This window comes from Phaethon aethereus (assembly GCF_964289735.1).
Source record: "Phaethon aethereus genome assembly, chromosome: Z".
In the NCBI taxonomy this organism is placed as follows: domain Eukaryota; kingdom Metazoa; phylum Chordata; class Aves; order Phaethontiformes; family Phaethontidae; genus Phaethon; species Phaethon aethereus.
Window position 1 is genome coordinate 66,398,389 of NC_138577.1, and position 27,536 is coordinate 66,425,924.

The window sequence follows — 27,536 nt, forward strand, 5'->3', positions numbered from 1 at the left end:
CCATCATTGTTTTTAATTTTTCATGTTATTACTTTGTGTTTTACTACTGTGTTCCTTGACATATCTTACTCCTTTAGTTAAACTGTATGGATTTAATTTTTTAAGTTTATCCTTAAATTATCACTTCATATGTATTTTAGTTACTGGTTTCTGAAATTCTGTTCAATGTTAAATAATTCCTGGTTTTGAGACTCTAATGTCTTTGTATGAACAAAACAGAGCTAGTATGCCAGTGATACTGTATGAGTTTGGTCACCAGATAACTAAAGAAGTTCCAGTATGTACATTGAAGAGAGGTATGTTTCTGCTAAAATTAAGGAGAAATTTCTATACAGCGAGAGGCAGACTGTGCTATCATAGGCTATAGAGCTCAAGAACATTGCAAAGCTACATAGAAACTGAATTTAATATACTAACTGTAGTTAAACAAATTAATTGAGAGGGTTGTAAGAGTGTTGCCTGTTCAGGTAGTAGCCTCTGAGTCTAAAAAAATGAGATTTGGCATCAAAACTAAGACTATGAGAATAATCGTGCTTTGGAGGTAAGGTGACACCTTTTCAACTCCAAACTTCAAGCCACTTCCAAGGACAGTATTATTTATGTCTTTCTGAAAGTATGAAACATTTTAAACACATTAGTATGTAGTGTTGGATATTTCACACATTTCATAACTGCTCAGTTTTTACTTTATTAAGAAACTGTATTTAAAGGCCTGCTTTTTGTGTTGATCAGCTGTCAGTGGCAGGGACACCAGTTTAATTTTCTTGTAGCTGTATAGAAAATGGGGCCTCCTGAAGGAACTGAAACATCTGTCCCAGCTTGCCAGATCAGTTGAATTTATTTTTATAAAATATGATAAGGTGGATTGATACCAGGTTATATAAATTTTATTTGCATCAAATTGGTTATTCCTGCACTGTTTGCCCTTAAAATTTAGAAGGAGTCTTACAGTACAGATACCCTTCTGTTCATGCAGAAATTATTTGTCTTTGAATGCGAAGCTTAATTGAACTATGCTAGCCGTAGTCTCCAGTAAATGCATAGATCATGTGACAGAGCAGAGAAGACAGTTGTTTGCTCCAATTCTGTTACATTTCTGATAGCGATGTGAGCACAGCTGGTGGAAAATGGTGTTTCTGTGTCTCACAGCAAATCCTTTGTCTTGTGGGGCTATAATCCTCAGAGGACATGCTTCACTTTCATCTTGCAGTTTTTCGAAGACATTCAGTCTCAGCTGTTAATTATTGAGGCAAAGGGTTAGGAAATACAAAGTACTGTTCAATGGCTTTGTGAGGATGCAGCATTGATGCATTCACAGTCTAGCGAGCTTTGAATGGTAAAGCGTAATTCATTTCTGTATGTAATTTCATAAAATATTGTATTAACAGAGAGCACCTCAAAGCAAGCATGATGCAGGCTCCCATGACACAGAGAGGCAGAACGAAGGTCAAGGAGCAGCAGAAATCAGCGTGGCTACTAGCAGTACTGGTCAGGTAAATTGATTATTTTGTTTATAATATAATTAAATACTCAAAATGTACAATGCTTATATATTGGTTTATACTTTATGGTATTTTTATGCCTTGCTTATTTGAAAAAGATACATGTTTTTCTTCTTTCCATCTACATGTACAAATTCCTTGTATATATTGGAAGAAAATGTTTTCATACAATGAAGTATAAATATTTGATAATGCAGGGAGCATTTTTCTTTTGTTCAAATGATTAATGACCCTAATGCTATGAAGGAGGTAAAAAGAATGACTACAGAAAATGTACTTTATTTTAGGTGAACTGTAATATTAGAAGTATAGTTTAATTACGGAAAATTGTTCAAATTTTCACTTCAGAAATTATCACTGAAATATCAGTTATTTTTTTAAAAAGAAGAGAACCAAATGGCAGGTTTATCATTAATGTTTTTTAATATTGTTTTGAAGCAGTAGTATCAATGAGGTAATCTCCTGGAAGTGGGCTGAACAGTTATTTAAATTCTTCTAAATATTTCATTGCTTTTCTTTTTATTAATGAAATACATTAGTGGAATATTTTGAGGGGTACCTTAAACTCTTCACTTGTCTTTTAAAACTAGTATTTATCAAAATTTATTACTTCTCTCTTTGGCTAAAAATACTTAGATTTATTTACCATGTGCTAATGATCATTCCCTTAATGATTTCCAACTGTAGCTGAGACATTCCCACGAGTAATTTCGGTTCTTAAAACTTCACACTACAAATTTAATAGTTGAATTCATATGCAAAATATTTTTGCTACTCCAGGGAAGTAGAATTATTTAAATACTTGTGAAAGTGACTTGTACAAGAAGATTTATCAGAAAGAATTGTGGTTTGGCTAGAATATTGCACTTGGTTAAACATTAAGCACTGCCCATAATTTTGCTTTTGAAATATGTTTGATCACCATTTGGAATTAAGTTTTATCAGCCATATCTGAGCAATTGCTTGAGGCTCTGACTCTTAATTTTTATGACAGCTTTATTGTTTGGGAAGAAAATAGTTCAAGGGCTGAAAGCATAATGCTTTTAAATAATTGATGCATTGTAGCTGTATCATCCATCTTCTGTGTATGAATCGGGAGTTTTTCCGGACAACATATTTTACAGGGAAGGAAGGATAAAGGGATTGTCATGTCTTGGCAGACTTATGCAAGTGGGAGATTCATTCATACTTCATTTGAAGTCTTATGTTGATGATTTGTGCACTTTTTAATTCTGCTTCATAAAAATGTATAAAACATGGATGTTCCTTGCTCCTGGAGGTGGATAGAGCCAGGGCACTGAATCAGTATTAAAACAGACATCTGGGGATTATTTACTTTCAGTGCAAGTCCAGACAGAGAGGTTTAATGGATTGGGTATAACATCTAGTTCTGATAAACCAGCTCAATGTACTTTGAGCAGTCACCATCCAAGGGAGTGCAAAAAAAGTTTTAACAAAATCATTTGGTTTTAACTGGTTTTTAATCATATGATCAATGTTAATTGAAACATTAGCAACTGAATCCAGGATTTTTACGGATTCATAGAATCATTTAGGTTGGAAAAGACCATTAACTTAGCACTGCCAAATCCACCACTAAACCATGTCCCAAAGCACCACATTTACACGTCTTTGATTATCTCTAGGGATGGTGACTCCACCGCTTCCCTGAGCAGCCTGTTGCAATGCTTGACAACCCTTTTGGTGAAGAAATTTTCCTAATATCCAACCTAAACCTCCCCTGGTGTAACTTGAGGCCATTTCCTCTTGTCCTGTCACTTGTCACTTGGGAGAAGAGACTGACAACCACCTCACTACGCCCTCCTTTTCAGGTAGTTGTAGAGAGCGATAAGATCTTCCCTCAGCCTCCTCTTCTTTGGGCTAAACAATCCCTGCTCCCTCAGCTGCTCCTCATGAGTCTTGTTCTCCAGACCCCTCACCAGCTTCATTCCCCTTCTCTGGACACGCTCCAGCACCTCAGCGTCTTGTAGTGAGGGGCCCAAAACTGAACACAGTATTCAAGGTGCGGCCTCACCAGGGCCAAGTACAGGGGCATGATCACTTCCCTACTCCTGCTGGCCACACTATTTCTGATACAGGCCAGGGCGCTGTTGACCACCTTGGCCACCTGGGCACACTGCTGCTTCATGTTCAGCCGGCTGTCAACCAGCAGTCCTTTTCCACCAGGCAGCTCTTCAGCCACTCCTCCCCAAGCCTGTAGTGTTGCATGGGGTTGTTGTGACCCAAGTGCAGAATCTGGCACTTGGCCTTGTTGAACCTCATACAGTTGACCTTGGCCCATCAATCCAGCCTGTCCAGATTCCTCTGCAGAGCCCTCCTACCCTCCAGCAGATCAACACTCCCGCCCAACTTGGTGTCGACTGCAAACCTACTGAGGGAGCACTCAATTCTCTTGTCCAGATTGCTGCTAAAGGTATTGAACAGGACTGGCCCTAGTACGGAGCCCTGGGGAACACCACTTGCAATGGGCCACCAACTGGATTTAACCCCATTCACCACAACTCTCAGGGCCTGGCCATCCAACTGTTTTTTTTATCTAGTGAAGAGTATACCTTTCCAAGCCATAAGCAGCCAGTTTCTCCAGGAGAATACTATGGAAAATAATGTCAAAGGTAGACAATGTCCACAACCTTTCCCTCTATTAAGTGGTCACTGTGTCATAGAAGATCAGGTTGGTCAATTAGGACCTGCCTTTCTTGAACCCATGCTGACTGATCCTGATTACCTGGTTGTCCTGTACATGACAATTCAGTTATATCCTGTTCTGCACCATCTTTCAGCTGTCTGTTTTTCCATTATGCTCACTATCCTGCTGAAGTAATTTTTTTTTCATACCTTTGTTTTGCAAGCTTTATAAAAGAATTAAATGAGATTGTCACATTTTCTTAAAATAAGACAAAGTAAGGAAAATTACCTAGTTGACAGAGTAAATAAATAGCAAGCATAGTAAAACAAGTGAAAAACAGTAAAGTATAAAAGGAGAAAACAAAATTAAGTAGACAGGAGAAGATTTTGAAAGAGAAGGTTCTACACAAGAAATGTCCATGTAACATCTTGTCTTTTCCCGTTTTCTGAGATGAATGGCTTCACACCTTACAGTAGTTCTTTCACATCAGTCTTTAAGGAGCCAGTAACAAATGTAGTTACATTTCACTTGGGCATCCTCAAAGTAGCACGGCCACATGATGGCTCTGAAGGCAAGAGTTAACTGAATCAAAGTTGACACAGTTTCGAGGAAATGGTAGGAAAATTATGCTATTTCTGTCGACGCCATGGTGAATTTTAATAGGTAGTGCTCCAAACTTAGGTCTTTTTTACCCTCTTGGATAAAACGATCATAGTGAACTTCATAATGGAGAATTCTGGCACATACATTATGTTGAACCTGTAATCCTCTGAATGTAGTTTGAGGTCAAGATGATAGGAAGGGATTGTTCAGTGCGAAAATCTGGGAATTCATTCCCATATTCCTAACATTGCAGATTATTTAATGGAATAATTGAGGAAGTCAAATATAATTGTCATTCTGAGCTTAAAGATTTTGAATTTTTCCTGTAGTCAACAGGAAAATAAGGGCTTTTTTACATAGGAAATGTATATTGGAATAAATTACGTTAGTTTGAATCATTCTAGTTATATACTTTTTTAGCATAATACTTATTCTGGAACATGGATGAAATGTGCTGGATTCAAATGGGAGAGTGAAATGCGTATAATAATGTGTGTTTAAATAGTCCAGTATGACTAGAATTTTTTTTCTGTGTGGACAAAGACTATATGAAGTTTTTCCTAGCTTTTACTTACTGTCACTTTCAACTTCAGAGATAAGATGTTGAACTGTATGAACAGTAAATACTAGGAGAGGAATAGTCTTCCTTTATGGTGCACCTAGAAAAAACACAGAAGTTACTTCAAAGTGTCTTTCATACTGTTTTCTTCAGTGTGTTGTATATTTTTATTGGAGAAAAAAAAAAAACCACCAAAACTCATTGATCCAGATAACTTGAAAATGTTGTTTGCAAATTATTAATTTCATTAACAGATTTCAGCTTTTGTAGAGGATCAACAAAAGACTGGTGACTACCTCAGTAAAACAGTGTTCTGATACTAAAAGTGTTCATTCATCAAATGTATTTTTAAGTTCCCCAAAGTGAATGGGAAGGGAGGGACATAATAAGGGAAATTTCATAGATAGGGAGCAGAGAGAAAGAAAGAAAATGACAATAAAGAGGAAAAAAAAAAGCAGGGGGAGAGTGGATAAAAGAAGGTACAAAAAGGAAAAATGTAAATACACAAAACTGATTAAAAAACAAAGATGCTAATAACTGAATCTTGCTACTAGAGGTAGGAGCATGCTATTTACAGTAATTCCTAGGAAAACAGCAGCAAATAGTGTCAGCATTATTTTATAGCTTTTCATTAAAAAATTAAATAGATTCATCCATTCATAATTTGGTTTTGATATCGACAAATTCAAGTAAGTTTACACCTTGTCCAGATTAATCTCTTTTTACTTCTCAGTTCTTGTGTACCTGGTTGTGTTCTGAAGTAGTACAGACCTATTCCTATGCACTGTGTAATCTGACATAAAAGTTGAGGCTGATTTTTATTCCCTGTAATAATTACAAATCGGTTTGTTGCAAACTCCGCTTCTCTGCCTTCTTGGTGAAAATAGTAATTATAAAATAATTCCATTGAAAATACAACTCTATTGAGACTCGATTTTAGGACAAGTGCTTAGTAAAACCCAGTTTAACAGTGACCTCTAGGTTGTGTCAGGGCAGAGAAGACCTAACTTAACAAAAGTAAGTTGACAGTTCATAGCTATCAATACAATTTTGTGATCCAGTGCTGAAACTGAATTAGCAGTTGTTTTTTCATTCAGACTTTGTTTTATACTGAATTGTTGTTTAAATTTGTAGGGTTCTGCTGCTCGAATGGACCATGAGACAGCCAGTGTTATGAGCTCTAGTAATAACTATTCTGTTCCTCGCAGACTGACAAGTCATCTGGGTACCAAGGTAACCGAAGATTACAAACCACAGGTCGCTAATGCTACATTTTTACTAATATGATAACCTCATTGTTTCTGCCAGTAGTACTAATACTAGCTGAACAATCTATCCGCACATAGCAATTGTAGAATATTTTTTCAACTTCTAAAATATATGCACAGAAATCCTTTTTTTTTTTTTTTTTTACATGTTGATCAGCTAAGAGTTGTTACAGTAAGGAAAAAGTGATGGCTAGAAATTACTAGAATAAAAAGCTTTTGATGTTGACTTATAATCCATTATTAAAACTAACCCTTTTACGAGCCATTCTTTGAATACTTTTCCAGACTCTGAATCCACAAAACAGATGTAATTGCTAAGAAATTAAACAGACAAAAAAAAAAAAAAAGAGACTGAACTCAAAGTGTACATGCAGCATAAAAAGAGAGGGAAAGAAAAGGGCAAATCTGTAACACAAAATTGAGTTCATGAGCCACTGGAATTTATACTGCCTCTGGAATCAGCAGCAGCATAGATACTATCGGTGGTGTGCTGAGCGCAGTCTTCGGAGAAGCTGGGCCTATTAGCTTGATGTAGTATTAATTACTTTGGGCCTTAAAACAGCATTACAATCTTGTAATTTCAGTCCTGCATGGTATGCATGTACCAAATGGAGGTGACATCAGCTAGTCTGTGACTTTTCGTGGCACATTGTAGAATTCCCAAAACCTGCAAACAATGGGAGAACCCTGAAGGCAGGGAAAGGGAGTGACTGTGGAAGGATACAGGCAAAGAAACAGGTTGAACAGCGTGTGCTACGGTGTAGGAAAAGCTTAATATTAATGCCTGAGAAGAAGGGAAAGTGGTAGGGATTCTAATAGAGGAATGCACTTGCAGATGCAGAAAGAGATGAGTCTGTGGGCAGTGTGTGTATACAGAGAGAGACAGACAGACAAATATTTTTTTTTTTTTTTTTTTTTTTTTTAGTTTCTCCTATACTATATTTGCCACAGCCTGGAGGCCAGATTTTGGTGGCAGCTTCAGCTTTGTTCTCTGATAAAAACTTCTACCTTCCAAATCCAAATAACTTTGGATTAAAGCTGCCACTTGAAGTGTCTGTTAAGAGGCATGAAAACAGCAGATTAAATTCACTCTCCTTTTAAGAATCCAAGTGGTTTGTTTTGATACTCTATTTGATTTTTTTCCCCAAACCTAGAAAACAGGACCTCCAAACTGGAATGCTAGGCTGTCATTGGCTCCAAGACTGTATTGGTGGATTTTGCATGTGGTCATACAGCTTCACAGATTCTAAGATTTCTATTGCTTCAGCAGTCCTATCGTATTTAGAGAAGTACATGTCAACAGACTTGCTACTTAGTCTACCCACTGCTATCCAGTGTTTTTATAACTTGGTATTTGTGCTCATCTTCAGGCACATTTGAATTGTCTGTGAAGAAACCAAATAGAATCATTCATTGGTCTGGTAACCAGCGCAAATATATAATTATTAGTAGAAAACTTTGTCTAACAGTTCAAAGTCTCATTTCTTCCTCAATGGGTATATTCTAAAGAAACACACACACTGCTACTTTACAGTTCCCTTTGATAGTTTCTTTATGTTGTGCTTTGATTTCGAATGTTCCTGTTTATCTTGGCTTTAGGAGTTTGGAGTTTCTAGATAGTATCTAAAATCATCCTCTACATCCTGTTATTCTACTAGAAGTTCACTAGAAGAACCAAATACATTTCTGGATCTAAAGCTATTGTTGAAGAAAACAGAATGGGAAAGACAAACCAAATAGTGTGTTGACCTGTTGACCACTGTATTAGATGACAGCCATGGGAATCCCTCAAAAATTGCTTTTTTTAATGAGAAACTTGATTACTCAAGTTAAATGTGTAATGCTGGATTTTCATGGCTTGATTTGACAAATGCTCAGTATTTTATATAAAATAAGCATTTGTTTGCTTTTACTGGTTTTATCCCTGTAAACTTGAACAAGTGTTAATATAACTCTTCAGTTTTGCATTTGCTGTAAATCTGGTCCATATGCAAGTCAGTCATCGTAACAAAAAGTTACTAGTTAATTTGAAACAGTTTTAAAGGAAAACTTTAAAATACATGGATGTTACATTTTTTTCAGCACAACGTAAACTAAAAATTAATGTAATCATTCTTATGCTTTGTCTAGAATAATTGTATTAATATCACATAACAGTTTTTCACTGAAGAACATCTTTACATAAAAGTGTGATCAATACAGAACAAAATTTTTTTAGACAAAATATATTTTAGATTTCTCAAACTGAAACACTTCTATTAGTACATTTAATTTTTTTGTACAATGGAAAACTGGAAGTCTTTGCCATTGGTCTTGTAGATTAATACAGTTAGATGCAGCTTCTTCTAGCCATTTAACCACTAAGTGAAATGTATTAAGATTATGAATGCTGAAGTAGTAATAGTACTTAATTATTTCTAAATAGCACTATTTTTTTTACATCATTAAATAAGGGGTTTTTTGCTTATATGTTGCATTCAAATCTCAATTTAATGTGTATTTTTTTAATGTAATTGTATTTTTAAAATCATTTGACCTGCAGGTGGAAATGGTGTATTCATTGTTATCAATGCTTGGTACTCATGATAAAGATGACATGTCAAGAACATTGCTAGCAATGTCTAGCTCCCAGGACAGCTGCATAGCCATGCGTCAGTCTGGATGTCTTCCTCTCCTCATTCAGCTTTTACATGGCAACGATAAAGACTCTGTCTTGTTAGGAAACTCTCGTGGTAGTAAAGAGGCTCGTGCCAGAGCCAGCGCAGCACTGCATAACATCATTCACTCCCAGCCTGATGATAAGCGAGGCAGACGGGAAATCCGCGTGCTCCATCTTTTGGAGCAGATCCGTGCTTACTGTGAAACATGTTGGGAATGGCAGGAAGCACATGAACAAGGCATGGACCAAGACAAAAATCCAAGTAGGTTCTGCAAGCCATATAAAAGTGTTTCAAGGATATATTTAAAACAGTGAATTTCCAGAAAGTACAACTTTAATCTGACTTCTTGTTGAATGTATTTGAGTTTTCTTCTATATATGTGTATATATATTTTATTTTTTTGAAGTTGAAGTAGTGTTAGGAAGTAGTATCTATTACAGGTACCTTATACCCTGTTTATAAACTTGTTATTTAAATCATAGACTTTGGTGTGCTTTCCAGACAGTAGTTCTAGTGTTTTGTATTTATAAAATGTGAATTAGTATAATTTTATTTTACATTTTAATGGATAATGAAACATATCTATATCAATGATCCTGAATTGCTTTTCATGCATATGTATTCAGGAGATAGCACATTTAGGAGAGGGACGGAGATCCAAATGAAATAATCTCTTCAATATAATATGAACTGTTATTTATAATGTTGTATGTAAGAAATATTTCAGTATTAAAATATGAAAGAAGTGATAATATAAGCGAATAGGAGTTTTCTCAGGAAACACTTAGAAAAAAGATGTAACCTTCTGGATTGCTTAGCTGCTTTTCTGACTTGAGTGCATTTTGTAAATACAGGCTGTAGGTGCCTATGACATACTACTGAAATCAGTGGGCTATGTCATGGGTGTTGGAGTTCACTGCAAGAGCCTCTTAGCAGGAGTGGGGCTCTGACAAGGTGTGCTGATACCATTTGTGCATTAGCCAGAAACTAGCTCACAAAAATATGAACTTAAAAACTTCGCAGTTATGAAATGAAGGGCTTAATTAACCATTCATAAGGACATAACACCCAAAGGAGCAGCTTCATCTTAGGTGACCTATTATTTGATACCACCAGAATATATAAATTTACTGGTTTGTTTCACTAAGATTAACTTTTAAAGGTAGTAAGATAATTTTTTTTGTAGTGGGAGTCATACCGGTTCTTACTTAACACATACATAAAAGATTCTCCCTAATTTCTTTTTCAGCATCAAATATATTTCTAGTACACGCATTTGTTAGTAACATTATTAAATAATTGTCTGTTCATGGATTACTGGGAAGATACAAACCCTGAACAAAACTGCAACTGATTTATTTTAAGATTAGATTCGCTTTGGAAAACTTATTATCTAGACAAAATCACGTATGAAATACTAATTATTACCTATTTCTGGATCAGTGCCTGCTCCAGTGGATCATCAAATCTGTCCTGCAGTGTGTGTTTTGATGAAACTTTCATTTGATGAAGAACACAGGCATGCAATGAATGAGCTTGGTAAGACCAAATGTATTACTCTGACTTCCTTTGAGAAGCTTCTGGAAACATTGACACACCTTGTGTACCTCACTGGATATATGGCTTTTTTCACTACTCGTTTAAACAGATCATCAGTTCACTTGTGTCAGTTGTTGCCCTCTAAGTGATGAATGCAGTTTAAATTAACCAGACCATTTCCCAGTGGATAAATCATGATGTCAGTTACTCTTTTTTTTCTAGCATGAATTGTGAATTTTTGAAGAGTAGTAGGAAATATTTGCAATTTTAAAAGTATTGGACTTACAATGGAGACTACTTTCCAGCGTGGGAGTTTTTTTGGTGGCGATTTAGTGGTTGGGGTTTTTTTTGTTTTCTGAGTTCGCTCCTGTATAAAGCCTGAATTTTTTAGTCTATGCTCAGTAAATCCTATGCACGCAATTTTCCTTAATTTGCCACTTTTCATTATCAATGAAAATAATCTATTTATCTTTCTTAGAAAATAACATTCAGTAATAATAATTAAATCAGTAATTTTCAGATTTACTAAATAGCCTTTTATGTAACTGATGCGAATTTACTGATCAAACTTGATTTTGGCTGGATGGAATTGAGGAGTGTGCTGCTTGCTTCCTCATAATTCCTCCTGTTCCCATTTTTCCCTGAAATCTCAATGTCATCCTATCATGCCTGTCAGTTGCTACAAAGGACAGGATTCAAGATCCAGAGTCGTCATTTAACAATTATTTACCTTTCTGAGTTTTCTGGTTTTCAGATGCTTGAGATTTAGTTCTGTACATACAAATGCAATTTGCTTCTTAGTATATATATACTGTACTTGTGTACAGATATTGTTTACTTTCTTGGTTTTTTGTTTTTAAAGGAGGTTTGCAGGCCATTGCTGAACTGTTGCAAGTGGATTGTGAAATGTATGGACTTACAAATGATCACTATAGTGTCACCTTAAGGAGATATGCTGGAATGGCTCTGACAAACTTGACTTTTGGAGATGTGGCAAACAAGGTAACGGTAGAATTTTAAACATACAGTAATTTCAGTTCATAGCTATGTTTGAATTCTAGTCTTCAGACAGGTGATGAAGATCTCCAGGACAGGATCTTGAGTCTGAGCTCAAGACAGAAGTTCAAAATACCTGTCATTCCATCCTGTTCCTGACAGAGCGCACCACGAACTGAGTGTTGTATCATGCAAGTATAGTATCAACTCTCAAATTAAATCACTTTTAATTTGTCACTGAAAGTAAAGATTTTATCTATTGGCTGAATTTCTTTATGAGCATTAGATTAGTATAGCACGTAATGACTATGGACCAATGATTATGGATAGTTACTGACTTTTCTGAGGATGTTGAACTAAAACTGCTAATCGAGTCAAATTTTGTAAAGTTGTCAGTTATTTAACAGTACTATTACTGTCTGATGAAATCTTGCAAACCACTTCAGGCTGGAGCTTGCTTTTAAATACCTGGAACGAATCTGGCTCAGACTGGGCACAACATCAGTTATTATAAGAGGAAATAGGTACCCTAATTTCTGACAAGGACCTTGCTTTCGAAAGATAGAAAGTTTCAATAATTTCTTGCCCCAGAGTAACTTCATGCTGAGAAGACTTTTATCTTTCTACTCTAGAGGAAGACATTTGAGGAGTGAATGGAAGTAACGGGCTTCATATAACGCGTTTGTTACAAATTTTAGACAAGAGTAAAGCATAAATCCTTGCTGCAAATGAATTACTTCACAAAATACTGTCGCTCTACATCATCCAGTCAGTAACCGCTGCAGAGCTGCAGATACTGGGTTTATAGCATAAACTACTCAGTGACGTAAATGTATGTGCTGTCCAGCTGACAAGTAGTACAGTCCCACACATACTTGTTTTTGAATAATTTTTAACTGTGCTTTGTTGCCAACAATTTCCAACATAAGCCTTACAGTTTTTCAATTGCTATTGTATTCTTAAAAAGTTGTTCTTCATATGCCTTGTTTTATTTGTGACAGTTTTAAATATTCATATTATTTTTCACACTATGTCTATTTGAAAGAAAAAAATATGATTGTGAGTCTCAATAGACAGCAGGTAACAACACAGTGCCAGCTCACAGGTGATTTTTATCCGGGGCACAGTAAAGGCGGCTTCTAAGGTAGTAATGTTCCCAGTCAAGTCCTACACCTGTTGTAAAACATACAAAATTTAGCACAACTTTGCCATTTACTTAACTGTCCAGAATAGAAACTGATAGTTAGCTTAACTTTTTAGTAGTTGTAAACCAATTATTTCTTGTTGGCAACATATTTTAGTAAGCTTTTACTGAACTTCAGATACGATTAGTTCAAAATATCACAACATTGTGCAGAAGCAAGCCACCTAACCTATCATTTAAAACTATTCATTTTATTTTTCCTTCTGATTCCTAACAGGCTACATTATGTTCTATGAAGGGCTGCATGAGAGCTCTTGTAGCCCAACTGAAATCTGAAAGTGAAGACTTGCAGCAGGTAACGTCCATTGAGATGAAGTGTTTCTTTAGTGGGGACATTTCCATCACTTTGCATCCCATGAATTTCATTGCATTGTATTAAAATACTGTTCTCCTTTCCTAATATTTACCTTCCTTCTACTCATTTGGCATCACCAACAATTATTTTTATACTTGAAACTTCATGAAGATGATGGAATTATAGTGTGCTGTCCGACAGCTTTTTTTTTTATTATTTTAATTAGGCTCTGTCTTTGAAATATGCTTCATTCATCCCAGCCTGTTTTGGGGGTTTTTTTGGTTTTTTTGTAATTGTTGTTCTTAAGTTGTCTTGTATGCCTTAACGTTGATGCACGTTTTGTACCTGTAGTCATTCCGCAAATAATGAAGTACCACTTTCTTCTTGTAAAAATGCTTAACTGTGGGCCATATTCTGTTTTTTTTACCAAAGCACATAGTATATGGGTTATAAAACTCACTTTCATGATGCTGTTCTGTTAGTGGAAGTCCAGCTTTAAAGATAAGTTTGAGCCATCTTAAATTCTTTAATTTGGTTGACTAGTGATGGTGCTAATGGAGTGGGATTACCCAGAGGGTTAATACAGTATTGTGGCTCCTCCTTCAGGGGCAGCAAGTAAATAATAGGTGAATAATAGCAGAGGAAGCTGTATTTTAAAAGAGAATCTGCATTTTACTTGACAAGGTTATTCTTTTAGTAGGTAGGTAACTACTCTTAACACCAGCACCTCCCAAAGCAGCTTACAAAGTGTGAGCAAAGTGTTCGATGTGACACCTGAGTGTCTTTTCCGATGGCTCTGCTGTGTAAAGAAAACAGCCTGAAAGTAAAGCCTTTAGGAAGTGCTTAGGGTGATTCCCACAGTTGAAAGCACAGAACTGTTGTTCATTGGTATGGAACTTGTTTAAAATTAAATACTAAAATATAATCCATTTTAATGAATAGATGCTGTAAACAAACTGGAACAGCTTTTGGAAAGGAAAACCCTGTTTTCCTTGCAGTTTGAGTGAATCATCAGGTGAAAGAGCAATTTTAAGTAAAATTTACTTTATGTCTTAAAACACTGTTCACGAAAACTTTTCTCCACTCAGAGGACGAGCTAGCTAGTTACAATTGAGAAAATAATTAGAATTACAACAGACATCATTGGGTAAACTCTCTGATTTGGTATTAGGGCAGATATTAAGTATATTTAGTATTCTTGAAAAGGAAGTCACGGACACATGGGCCCTCTGACCCTTGGTGTGCTTTCAGCCACTGGCAAGTAGACTTCACTCAGGAAAAGTTAGAGGCTGGATTTAATAAGAATATGGGACAGACTGTGCTCATCAGGCAAAGGGCATGGCCAGACAAGGATATCAGCCAGCTGATTGTTTAGATGCCACTGTGCCTTTCTGTCCCCTTATGCTTGTGTCCTCCCATGCTTATACCTCCCTGAATCACCTACATCCGTCCGTTTACCTGCCTTGGATCCTCTCATCCCATAATAAGTCTTCTACAATCTCAGAATGCTCTTCCCCTGGATCCCATAAAGTGTCCTGCATCCGGTGGCCAGGACTTCTGGACAGACCTGCCTCAGTCCAAAAGGTGCAGAGAGCTGAGCTGCTTCCATTGACTTCCCTGAATGGGTCTCACGCCTGGGCCATGGGGCTGTGGGTCTCCTGGCAGAGCCCTGGAAAGAGCCCGGACAGGGTGTCCCCTCCTCTGAGCCTTTAGTTTGGGTTCCCACCTGCCTTTGGGCCCCTGCGCTCCTCTGGGCACGCTGAGACAGGCCTCTGACGGGCTGATGGCTCCCGTGGTGGGCCTGGGAGCAGCCAGGGCAGGGTAGTACTGGGATCTTCCATCTGCCACTGCCTCGCTGTGCTCCCCTCTGGGTGTGAGCAAGGGTGCGTTCATCATATAATGTAATGAGCTTGTGCACTTCTGTGACAATGAGAACATTCATAGGTAACAGTTTTCTGTCAAATACATTTTATGAGGGATATACATACTTTCTGCAGCCTGTAAATGGATGGAGTTTAATATGTGTGCCCCTCTACTCTGCTGTGGTGAGACCCCACCTGGAGTCCTGTGTCCAGCTGTAGAGCCCTCAGCACAGGAAGGACATGGACCTGTTGGAGCGGGTCCAGATGAGGGCCACAAAAATGATTCGAGGGATGGAACACCCCTTCTGTGAAGACAGGCTGAGAGAGTTGGCGTTGTTCAGCCTGGAGAAGAAAAGGCTCCAGGGAGACTGTATTGCAGCCTTCCAGTACTTAAAGGGGGCCTATAAGAAAGATGGGGAGAGACTTTTTAGCAGGGCCTGTAGCAATAGGACAAGGGGTAATGGTGTTAAACTAAAAGAGGGCAGATTTAGACTAGATCTAAGGAAGAATTTTTTCACAATGAGAGTGGTGAAACAGTGGCACGGGTTTCCCAGGGAGGTGGTGGATGCCCCATCCCTGGCAACATTCTAGGTCAGGTTGGACGGGGCTCTGAGCAACTTGATCTAGTTGAAGGTGTCCCTGCCCTGCAGGGGCATTGGACTAGATGACCTGAAAGGTCACTTCCAACCCAAACTGTTCTATGATTCTGTGACTGTCCACTATAGTGACAGTCTATCTCAGTCTAGCTGCTGCCAAGGGCAAGGACATAGGCTGAATGGCTACTCATCTTCTATAGATAACTATTCTGATTGTAAAAGACAGTGTATTTTTAAAAGACTTTAAAGAGCTTTATAAACATTAAAGTATTCATACCGTCTTAGGTACAGGAAAGTGTTACTCTATTTCACAAGCAGAAAAACTGAGAAAAAGGTGATAGGAATCTCTCCTGAGATTATGTAAGTCCAGTACAGACATCAGAGTAAAGCACAAATCGGAATTTTTGGATAAATTTTTCACCAGTGTGGAAAGCAGGGAACCTGATTTCACATCTTTGTTTTGTGTACCCACACACAAAAGCCAATACCTTTGATCAAACTTCATACTGAAATGTTAGAACAGTCTAGCAGGCAACACAACAAAATGCAGATCTTAGCAAAGGGCTAGTTCAGTAGCTGAACATGAGCACTGTTAATTAATCCATAGCATTCCAGAAATCCAGGAGGAAAGGCTGATAACCTGCTAAAGAAGTAGCTATATATTGAGATACGTTATTTTTCTTTCACGTTTTGTAGGTCATTGCAAGTGTGTTGAGGAACTTGTCCTGGAGAGCAGATGTAAACAGTAAAAAGACTCTAAGAGAAGTTGGAAGTGTGAAAGCATTGATGGAATGTGCTTTAGAAGTTAAGAAGGTATCCTGTATAAATTATTGAGATAAATTTTGAGACATTACATTAATTTTACACAATGCACAAATATTGTTGTCCTTTTTGATAAAAGCAGTTGGTCAAATATTTGGGGTGTTTTAGGTAACTGGCTTTGAAGAAGACAGTTGCTTTGAGTTAGCATGGCAGCAGACCACAATGTAACAATGACATCCCAAAACTACTAGTATTCCTGTAATTTTATTTATGAGGGTTGACAGCTTTTGCTCTTCAGTTTCATGAGTTGTGCTGTTGCAATAGCCTTTTTTATAATTTTGCAATTTAATAAAACCTCTTTTGAGTTAATGAATATATAACTGCCACTTCTGTAATTTTTTTAATATTTTTTTGGTATCCAGACAGGATTATATTCCATCCCAGATTCCCCTGCCTAGTTAGTCTTCAAGCCATTTTTATCATTATGTGAGATAACAAGTATTGTGGCTCACACTTCTTAAAACTTTGTGGCAAGCAATACCAAATCCATAGGTGAAGGAAAGAGAGAAGTGAACAAAAATATGTATGTGTGCACTGCTGCCTACATCTAGCTTACCAGCCCAGAAAGCAGAAATTGGAACATACATAACTCCTTGAAGCTAACTTATGTATTTCTGAGAGCTGAGTTGAAAACTCCTCTAATTCTGTCATTTTGTTATTTTCCTAGGAATCCACCCTAAAAAGTGTTCTGAGTGCCTTATGGAATTTGTCAGCACACTGTACTGAGAACAAAGCTGATATATGTGCTGTTGATGGTGCTCTTGCATTTCTAGTCGGCACACTGACATACCGGAGCCAAACAAACACTTTAGCCATCATAGAAAGTGGAGGAGGAATATTAAGAAATGTTTCCAGCTTAATTGCTACTAATGAGGACCATAGGTGGGTATACATTTTCTGAAAATCTTTAGCGGTTCCACATGTATATTTAGCAGACAATTTCTATTACTGAGTCTTAGTATGAGTGCAGGTATTAGACATAGTAATTAAGTACAGTTAATTTTTAATGCATTTGAAAAGGCAAGTACTTCACTTACATAACAGGAGTATGCAAACAGATTAATACCTGCTGCTTGTTAGTGATGAACTGTACTAAAAGCTAACTATTCACATTTGTAATAGGATTTGATTAGCATTCAGATGAAAGCTAGAGGAAATATGAGAGAAATTTGCAGGGGAGAATTCGTGATTATCCTTTCTACAGGCAAAACTTGCCTCTAGCATAATAGGTTTTTGTTTTGCTTTGTCTGTTATCCTTTTGAAATGCCACTTACTGATGTTTGTTTTCCATTACTCAACACCAGGCAAATCTTGCGAGAGAACAGCTGCTTACAAACCTTGTTACAACACTTGAAGTCACACAGTTTGACAATAGTCAGTAATGCATGTGGGACCCTGTGGAATCTTTCCGCACGAAATGCGAAGGATCAGGAGGCGCTGTGGGACATGGGAGCAGTCAGCATGCTGAAAAATCTCATTCACTCAAAACACAAAATGATAGCCATGGGTAGTGCTGCAGCTCTAAGAAACCTCATGGCAAACAGGCCAGCAAAATATAAGGATGCCAACATTATGTCTCCAGGATCAAGCTTACCATCTCTTCATGTCAGAAAACAAAAGGCACTGGAAGCAGAATTAGATGCTCAGCATTTATCAGAGACTTTTGACAACATTGATAATTTAAGCCCTAAAGCATCTCACCGTAATAAGCAGAGACATAAGCAAAACATGTACAGTGAGTATGTCTTGGACTCCAATCGGCATGATGATGGTTTATGCAGATCAGAGAGTTTTAATGCTGGTAATATGACTGTACTTTCACCATATTTAAATACTACAGTATTGCCTGGCTCCTCCTCTTCCAGTAGAGGAAACATGGAAAATTCTCGATCCGAGAAGGACAGAAGTCTTGATAGGGATCGGGCAGTAGGTTTAAATACCTATCATCCAGCTGCAGAGAATACTGGGAACTCCTCTAAGAGAATAGGAGTGCAGATTTCTACTGCTGCAGCTCAGATTGCCAAAGTCATGGAAGAAGTAACAAGCATGCATATTCCACAAGAAGACAGAAGTTCTGGTTCCACTTCTGAAATGCACTGTTTGACAGAAGACAGAAATGCCCCAAGGAGATCAGCTGCTGCCCATACTCACTCAAATACATACTTTCCTAAATCTGAGAATTCAAACAGGACATGTCCTGTGCCTTATACAAAAATGGAATACAAGAGGTCTTCAAATGATAGTTTAAATAGCGTCAGCAGCAGCGATGGCTATGGTAAAAGAGGCCAAATGAAGCCTTCTATTGAATCTTACTCTGAAGATGATGAAAGTAAATTTTGTAGTTATGGTCAATATCCAGCTGACTTGGCACATAAGATTCATAGTGCAAATCATATGGATGATAATGATGGAGAGCTAGACACTCCTATTAATTATAGTCTTAAATATTCAGATGAACAGTTAAATTCTGGAAGGCAAAGTCCCTCTCAGAATGAAAGATGGGCAAGGCCTAAGCATATAATAGAAGACGAAATGAAACAAAATGAACAAAGGCAGTCAAGGAACCAGAATGCAACCTACCCTGTGTACACTGAAAGTGGAGATGATAAACACATGAAATATCAGTCACCTTTTGGACAGCAAGAGTGCGTTTCTTCCTTCAGATCAAGAGGATCCAATGGTTCAGATCAGAACAGAGTAGGCTCAGCTCTTGGAATGAACCAGAAAGTAAACCAGTCCTTGTGCCAGGTTGAGGATTATGATGATGATAAGCCAACCAACTATAGTGAACGTTACTCTGAGGAGGAACAACATGACGAGGAAGACAGACCAACTAATTATAGCATAAAGTACAATGAAGAGGAACATCATGTTGATCAGCCTATTGATTATAGTTTAAAATACTCAACAGAAGTTCCTCCTTCTCAGAAGCCATCTTTTACTTTTTCAAAGAGTTCTTCAGTGCAAAGTACTAAAACTGACCATATTTCTTCAAGCAGTGGGAACACATCAGCCCCCTCAGCTGGTTCAAAGAGACAGAATCAGCTTCATCCAAATTCTGCACAGAACAGAGGCAGTCATGTGCAAAAGACTGCCTCCTGTAAAACTCCCTCTATTAATCAGGAAACTATACAAACTTACTGTGTGGAAGATACCCCAATATGTTTTTCAAGGTGTAGCTCTTTGTCATCTTTGTCATCAGCTGAAGATGAAATAGGACGTGATCAATCCACACGTGTGACAGATGCTAATAATACACTACAGATAGCAGAACTGAAGGAAAACAGTGGGGCTCTATCTACAGAAGGTGCAGTAACTGAAATCACATCAACGTCACAACACATCAGAACAAAATCCAGTAGACATCAGACTTCTAGTTTGTCTCCTTCTGATTCCTCTAGGCATAAAGCTGTTGAATTTTCTTCAGGTGCCAAATCTCCCTCAAAGAGTGGTGCACAGACTCCTAAAAGCCCACCAGAACATTATGTGCAGGAAACACCACTCATGTTCAGCAGATGTACTTCTGTAAGTTCCCTGGATAGTTTTGAAAGCCGTTCAATTGCCAGTTCAGTTCAAAGTGAGCCTTGCAGTGGAATGGTAAGTGGTATTATAAGTCCCAGTGACCTTCCAGACAGCCCAGGACAAACAATGCCACCAAGCAGAAGTAAGACACCACCCCCTGCTCAAGGAGTTCAAGTAAAAAGAGATACAGCTAAAGGTAAAGTTCCCAGTGCAGAAAAGAGAGAGCCAGGTCCTAGACAGGCAGCTGTAAATGCAGCTGTTCAGAGAGTTCAGGTACTGCCAGATGCTGATACACTACTACATTTTGCCACAGAAAGCACACCGGATGGGTTTTCTTGCTCTTCTAGCCTGAGTGCTCTGAGTCTTGATGAGCCATTTATACAGAAGGATGTCGAGTTAAGAATAATGCCCCCAGTTCATGAAAACGAACATGGAAATGAAGCAGAACCTGAGCAGTCAGATGATACAAAAGATAACCAAGAGAAGAAAGCAGAGAAGACTTCTGAAGCAGAAAAAGATATTCTGGATGATTCTGATGATGATGATGATATTGAAATACTAGAAGCCTGTATTATTTCTGCAATGCCAACAAAGTCTTCGCGTAAAGCCAAAAAGCCTTCTCAAGCATCTGCTCCAAAAATACCTCCTCCTGTAGCCAGAAAGCCCAGCCAGTTGCCAGTTTACAAACTTTTGCCTTCACAAAGCAGGTTGCAATCCCAAAAGCATGTGAGTTTTACACCGGGAGATGATATGCCACGGGTATATTGTGTTGAGGGTACACCAATAAATTTTTCAACAGCTACATCTCTGAGTGATCTCACAATAGAATCGCCCCCAAGTGAGTTGGCACATGCAGACAGTGTGGGTACAGGAGCAGAGTCAGGGGAATTTGAAAAGCGAGACACCATTCCTACAGAAGGTAGAAATACTGATGACTCTCAGAGAGCAAAAAGTTCAACTGTGACTCCCCCAGGCCTGGATGATGACAAAACAGAAGAGGGTGATATTCTGGCTGAGTGCATTAACTCAGCTATGCCAAAAGGAAAAAGTCACAAACCTTTCAGAGTGAAGAAGATAATGGATCAAATTCAACAAGCATCTTCATCCCTAGGTAATAAAAACCAACCAGAAGGTGAGAAAAAGAAGCCAACATCACCTGTAAAGCCTGTTCCCCAAAATAATGAATACAGAGTACATACAAGAAAAACCACAGAGCCTAAAAGCAATGTTAATAATGAAAGAAGCTATCCAGAGATCAGAGATGCAAAGAAACAGAATCTGAAAAACAATTCAAGAGATTTTAATGACAAATTGCCAAATAATGAAGAGCGTGTAAGAGGAAGCTTTGCATTTGATTCTCCTCATCATTACACACCTATTGAGGGAACTCCTTATTGTTTTTCACGGAATGATTCCCTAAGTTCTTTAGATTTTGATGATGATGATGTTGACCTTTCAAGGGAGAAGGCAGAATTAAGAAAAGGAAAAGAAGCAAAGGAAACAGACGCTAAGGACTCCACTAATCCAGAACAGTCTTCAAATCAGCAAGCAAGTAACAGGACACAAGTTTGTCAAAAACATCCAACAGGCAGAAGCCAGCCTAAAACTTTCTCTCAGTCAGCTAAAGATATTCCAGACAGAGGTGCAGCCACAGATGAGAAAATGCAGAATTTTGCTATTGAAAACACACCTGTGTGTTTTTCTCGCAATTCATCTCTTAGTTCCCTCAGTGATATTGATCAGGAAAACAACAACAACAAAGAAGGGGAACCTGCAAAGCGAACTGAGGCTCCTGATTCACAGATGGAATCAAGCAGACCACAGACTTCTGGTTATGCACCTAAATCATTTCATGTTGAAGATACTCCTGTATGTTTCTCTAGAAACAGCTCTCTGAGTTCTCTTAGTATTGACTCAGAAGATGATCTTTTGCAGGAATGCATTAGTTCTGCTATGCCTAAAAAGAAAAAACCCTCAAGAATAAAGAGTGAAAGTGAAAAAAATAATTCCAGAAATACAGGTGGTATATTGGCAGAAGATTTAACACTGGATTTGAGAGAGATACAGAGGCCAGATTCAGAACATGGTTTCTCCCCTGATTCAGAGAACTTCGATTGGAAAGCTATACAAGAAGGTGCAAATTCTATAGTTAGTAGCTTGCATCAAGCTGCAGCTGCTGCGTCGCTGTCTAGACAAGCTTCATCAGACTCCGATTCTATCCTTTCATTGAAATCTGGTATTTCTCTAGGGTCACCATTTCATCTTACCCCAGACCAAGAAGAAAAACCTTTCACTAGTAGTAAGGGTCCAAGAATTCTTAAGCCAGGAGAGAAGAGTACACTGGAGTCTAAAAAAGTAGAATCTGAAAGCAGGGGAATCAAAGGAGGGAAGAAAGTGTATAAAAGTATAATTACAGGAAAAGCTCGCTCCAATTCAGAAGTTTCAAGCCAGTTGAAGCAACCACAACAGACAAGTGTGCCTTCAATTTCACGTGGTAGGACAATGATTCACATTCCAGGAGTTCGAAATAGTTCTTCAAGTACTAGTCCCGTTTCCAAAAAAGGTCCCCCACTCAAAAACACAAACTCCAAGAGTCCCAGTGAAGGCCAAAGTTTGACTAGTTCTCCAAGAGGAGTCAAGTCATCAGTGAAACCTGAGCCAGCTCCTGTAACTAGGCAACCATCAGGGTTGAACCAGAGTGGATCAAGTAAAGGACCTTCTAGATCAGGATCTAGAGACTCTACTCCTTCTAGACCTCAACAGCAGCCATTAAGTAGGCCTCTGCAGTCTCCTGGACGAAACTCAATTTCCCCAGGAAGAAATGGTATAAGTCCTCCCAACAAACTGTCTCAGTTGCCAAGGACATCATCTCCTAGCACAGCTTCAACTAAATCTTCAAGTTCAGGTAGAATGTCATATACATCACCAGGCAGGCAGATGAGCCAGCAAAACCTCACAAAGCAAACTGCCTTACCTAAGAGTACCAGTAGTATTCCACGAAGTGAGTCTGCTTCAAAAGGGTTAAATCAAGCTCTCAGCAGTGGTGGATCAAACAAAAAGACTGAACTATCCAGAATGTCATCCACAAAATCTAGTGGAAGTGAATCTGACAGATCCGAGAGACCTGTTCTTGTTCGTCAGTCAACTTTTATTAAAGAAGCTCCAAGCCCAACTCTAAGACGGAAATTAGAAGAGTCAGCTTCATTTGAATCTCTGTCTCCTTCCAGGCCAGATTCTCCCACCAGATCCCAACTACAGACCCCAGTTTTAAGTCCATCTCTTCCTGATATGTCCACTCATTCAACTGCCCAGACTAGTGGTTGGCGAAAATTACCCCCTAATCTGAGCCCTTCTGTAGAATATGATGGGAGACCAGCAAAACGTCATGATATAGCTCGTTCTCATTCTGAGTCTCCATCTAGATTGCCAATCAATAGATCAGGAACATGGAAGCGTGAGCATAGTAAGCATTCTTCATCACTTCCTCGTGTAAGCACTTGGCGAAGAACTGGAAGTTCCTCCTCAATTCTGTCAGCTTCTTCAGAATCCAGTGAAAAGGCAAAAAGTGAAGATGAAAAGCAACATGGAAGTTCTCTCTCTGGACACAAGCAAAGTAAAGAAAGCCAAGCACCAGCAAAAGGTACTTGGAGAAAAATAAAAGAAAATGAAATTTCTCAGATAATGAATGATCCTCAGCGTTCTTCCTCAGGTGCCACAAATGGCTCTGATTCCAAAACTCTCATCTATCAGATGGCACCAGCTGTCTCTAAGACAGAGGACGTGTGGGTGAGGATAGAGGACTGTCCAATTAACAATCCTCGATCTGGAAGGTCCCCAACTGGAAATACTCCCCCTGTTATTGACAGTGTTTCAGAGAAAGGGGGTGTGAATGGTAAAGATTCTAAAGAGATTCAAGAAAAACAAACCCCAGGGAGTGGAGGTGTTCCTGTTCGTACAATTGGTTTAGAAAACCGTCTGAACTCCTTCTTTCAGATGGACAGTCCAGACAAGAAAGGCACTGAAACAAAGCCTCTGCAGAATAATCCTGTTCCTGCACCAGAAAATAATGAAAGTACTGTAAGCGAGCGTACACCATTCAGTTCCAGTAGCTCAAGCAAACACAGCTCCCCCATTGGTGCTGTTGCAGCAAGAGTGACTCCTTTCAACTACAATCCAAGCCGCAGGAAGAGTAGTGTGGACAATAGTTCTGCTCGGCCATCGCAAATACCAACACCAGTAAATAACAGCACGAAGAAACGTGACTCCAAGTCTGAAAACCCAGACTCCAGTGGAACTCAGAGTCCTAAACGTCACTCTGGCTCTTACCTGGTAACTTCTGTTTAAGTGCAACAAAAAATAAAACTGATGTATTATATACAGCAGCTATTGAGAAATCTTGTTTCAAATGAAACTTTAAAAGATTGGGGATTGATTTTTTTGTTGTTGTTGTTATTTGTTGTAAATAAGTTTGATTCTTGTTAGAAGGTCCTTGTTCTGGAAGCCATATTTGATAGTATACTTTGTCTTCACTGGTAATATTTTGGAGGAATACCTGATTGACAGTTTGAAATAAAATTGCTAACGACAAGTATATTTGTACAGTATGTTTAACATGTATTTAATTAGCATCCCATCCCATAATCCTTGAAATACTGCTTGTTGTTGAAATCATGGAACATTGCAGATAGAGATGATACAGTCATATTGCTTTATCAATCATTTCTAGATGACAGACTGACTAAACTACATCAGGGAAGAATTGGTATTATTTATGCAAAAAAGTATACTCAGTTTTAGTATTTGTGAGTCCATCTAACCCAATAAGTAATCATGTGGCTGTGAAATTCACAGTAATATGGTTTCTGCTGAACAAGCTTTCCCAGCCTGCTTTTCTGCATGAGTGGAACTGATGGTTCATTTTCTGAAGTAATGATTAACATTTCTGTGGTCACATAATGTGCATAGATAGTTATGGTGTAACAATTTACACTTTCTTTGTGCTCTGCAAGAAAAAAAAAAGGAAAACTGTGTAACTGGTAAAACCTTGAACAAAATTATTTTACCTGAATTAGATTTTATCTTAAAGTAGGTAGAATTTTTTTGCTATGCTGTAACTTGTTGTATATTCTGGTATTTGAGGTGAGATGGCTGCTCTTTTATTAATGAGACATGGGTGATGTCTCAACAGAGACTAAAATGAACATTTCAGAATAAATTATTACTATATGTAAACCGTGTGTGTTACTTCTGCATTACATACAAATACAGTATTTTATTTTGAGATCTCACCATATAATGTGTTGCATAAGGCACTTAAACTTAAGGCCTGATCCAGCAGAATCTTGCACCTCCAATATTCCTTATTCCTTATCACTGACACACGGCTGTTGTGGGATGCTTGTAACAGTTGCAGGATCAGGCCCTAAGTCTTATGTAATATATTTGTAATTGAGACAGTTTCATACATATCAGGTGCGTAACAAGGCTAAAGGCAGGGTATTTCCAGTAGCCAAGCAGTATAATTGTTTTCCTGACTGCAAGCCTGAAACAATAGTGTATGTATAAAAATAATACTTGTAAAACAATTTTTTTTTTAATTGGGGGGAAATAATGTAGAATGTGAAATAGTGACTATAAAATGAAATTTTAATTCTATTTGAAATCTTTATGCATTTTTTTAAATTTACGTTTGAAAAATTATGAAGAGGAAAATAATTGCAAGAATCCCGTGGCAACAAGAAACTTGTTAGTGTAGTAGAAAACCAATTTTATACATAAACCAAGACATTTGCTGCCTCAAGCCTTTTCAACGCATATATGGTTTTTGGTAGGACAATGCTAAAAAGACAGATTTGTGTTTTAAAAGTACAAATATAGTCTGAATTTAGATGAGAATTGGTTTAAAGTAGAAACATGAGAGAACAGAACATTAACCATTCTGTGCATGATTGAACAAACCATGAAGCGGTATGTCAGTTTTGTTGTATCTCAACTGGACTATTCTAAAGTTAGCATTCTAAAGAATTGATACTCAGGATTCAAAATGTCCTGATTTCAGGAAGCCCTGAAATAGAGCAATTTACCTTCATGGTAGCTTTAACACAAGTTGCAGAGTGTATCATATCTGTGGCTTTTGTACTTCATCTGATACTGAAATGAATCAGTTTTCATCTTGAATTCACCATAAGACATGTACTGTTTATGAACAGAATTGAAATACTGTCAGCAGACAGAAGTCAATTTAGATAAAAGCCAATACGAAATACCTGTTTGGCAGAAGTAGTATCTTATTTGCTCTTCTGTTCTTTGCTTCCTGTCAGTTTGCCATGTTCTATATCATCTAGTGGATCTGTTAACAAGCAGCGGTCCTCGTGTTACCATTTGAAGTATTTTGCATATAGTACCTTCACAAAACTTTTAATATTACTATTAGTGTCCTTTTAAAGATGAAGTAGAGACAGATTATGTGATGTGGTCAAAGTCAGGACTTCCTACTGGAGTAGAATACAGAACTCCGTCCCTGAGTTTAAAATATAAGGCTGCTTTTCTTACAAATTATGTGATAACTTTTTTTGTGCTAGGCTTTTAACTATTAATACGAAGATATACCACGTAATCCAGGATAGCTGTTTAACATTACCTTTACATCTATGTCCTGTCAGTTTAAGAATTTAAAGGTAACCTCAATCTCAGTAAAGAAATTCTGATTTGAGTTTTGTAATTGAGGAAATCAGAAGAAGATGAAGTGAAACAATAAATAATTTTATGCATATCAAACACCAGAATGTCTTTGGAAATTGCAGTGGCTTCTCTAGTCTTGGAGGTGCTTCATGATCACTATAATTGGGAAGTTTCTCTTAATATCCTCATAAGTAACCGGTATTTGTAGCAAAGATAGAGAGAAACTTTCCAACTATAAAGGTAGTGATACACTATGCTTCCCATGGGAGTTGTTAAATTTCCATTATAGAAGTTTTAAGAAGAGGTTTATGAAACATCTCATAGGGATGAACAATAGTATATTTTACGTTGCCTGTGTACAGAGATGGGCTTAGGTGATCTTTTGGAATCCTTTCCAGATCTACATTTCTCTTATTCTTTATCTAAAATACTTAGTATCCACTAAGAGCCTTTTAGAATATTTAAGGACATCCATGATGTTTGATTTATGTTAGTGATGGGGATACAAAGTTATATTCTAAGCTTAACTATAAAAACAGATCAGAGAACTATAAAACCAAACAAATGAAAAATGGCTGTAATAAGTATTTATTTGGTCTTGGATCTTTTTAATGATATCTAGATTCATGATAGTCAGATTTGATTTATGCTGCTAGAGATTTACTCTTGTTCCTTGATTTTATGAAGTTGCCACAGCAGATAAGAGGACATTATTTATGTCAAGGCAAAACAAAGAAAAGCCAGGAGCTAAGGAAACAAAGACTTATTTTACTGTTCTTC

At 37.8% G+C, this 27,536-nt stretch overlaps 1 protein-coding gene across 8 annotated transcripts in view; it reads left to right on the top strand.

Moving 5' to 3' along the window:
- Positions 1-24,419, top strand: part of APC (APC regulator of WNT signaling pathway) — a gene marked incomplete at its 3' end in the record, with an annotated part of 64,622 nt that extends 40,203 nt beyond the window's left edge. For 3 of the 8 annotated variants that reach the window (XM_082013379.1, XM_082013381.1, XM_082013382.1), the window contains 9 exons: positions 1,389-1,493; positions 6,446-6,544; positions 9,122-9,500; positions 10,683-10,778; positions 11,641-11,780; positions 13,196-13,273; positions 16,428-16,544; positions 17,221-17,435; positions 17,858-24,419. In XM_082013379.1, coding sequence (XP_081869505.1) covers positions 1,389-1,493; positions 6,446-6,544; positions 9,122-9,500; positions 10,683-10,778; positions 11,641-11,780; positions 13,196-13,273; positions 16,428-16,544; positions 17,221-17,435; positions 17,858-24,419 — 7,791 coding nt within the window. Of the gene's footprint in view, positions 1-1,388; positions 1,494-6,445; positions 6,545-9,121; positions 9,501-10,682; positions 10,843-11,605; positions 11,781-13,195; positions 13,274-16,427; positions 16,545-17,220; positions 17,436-17,857 lie in introns of all 8 variants that reach the window. The other 5 variants (XM_082013378.1, XM_082013380.1, XM_082013384.1 and 2 more) reach the window with 3 other exon arrangements.
- Between the last annotated feature and the right edge of the window lie 3,117 nt (positions 24,420-27,536).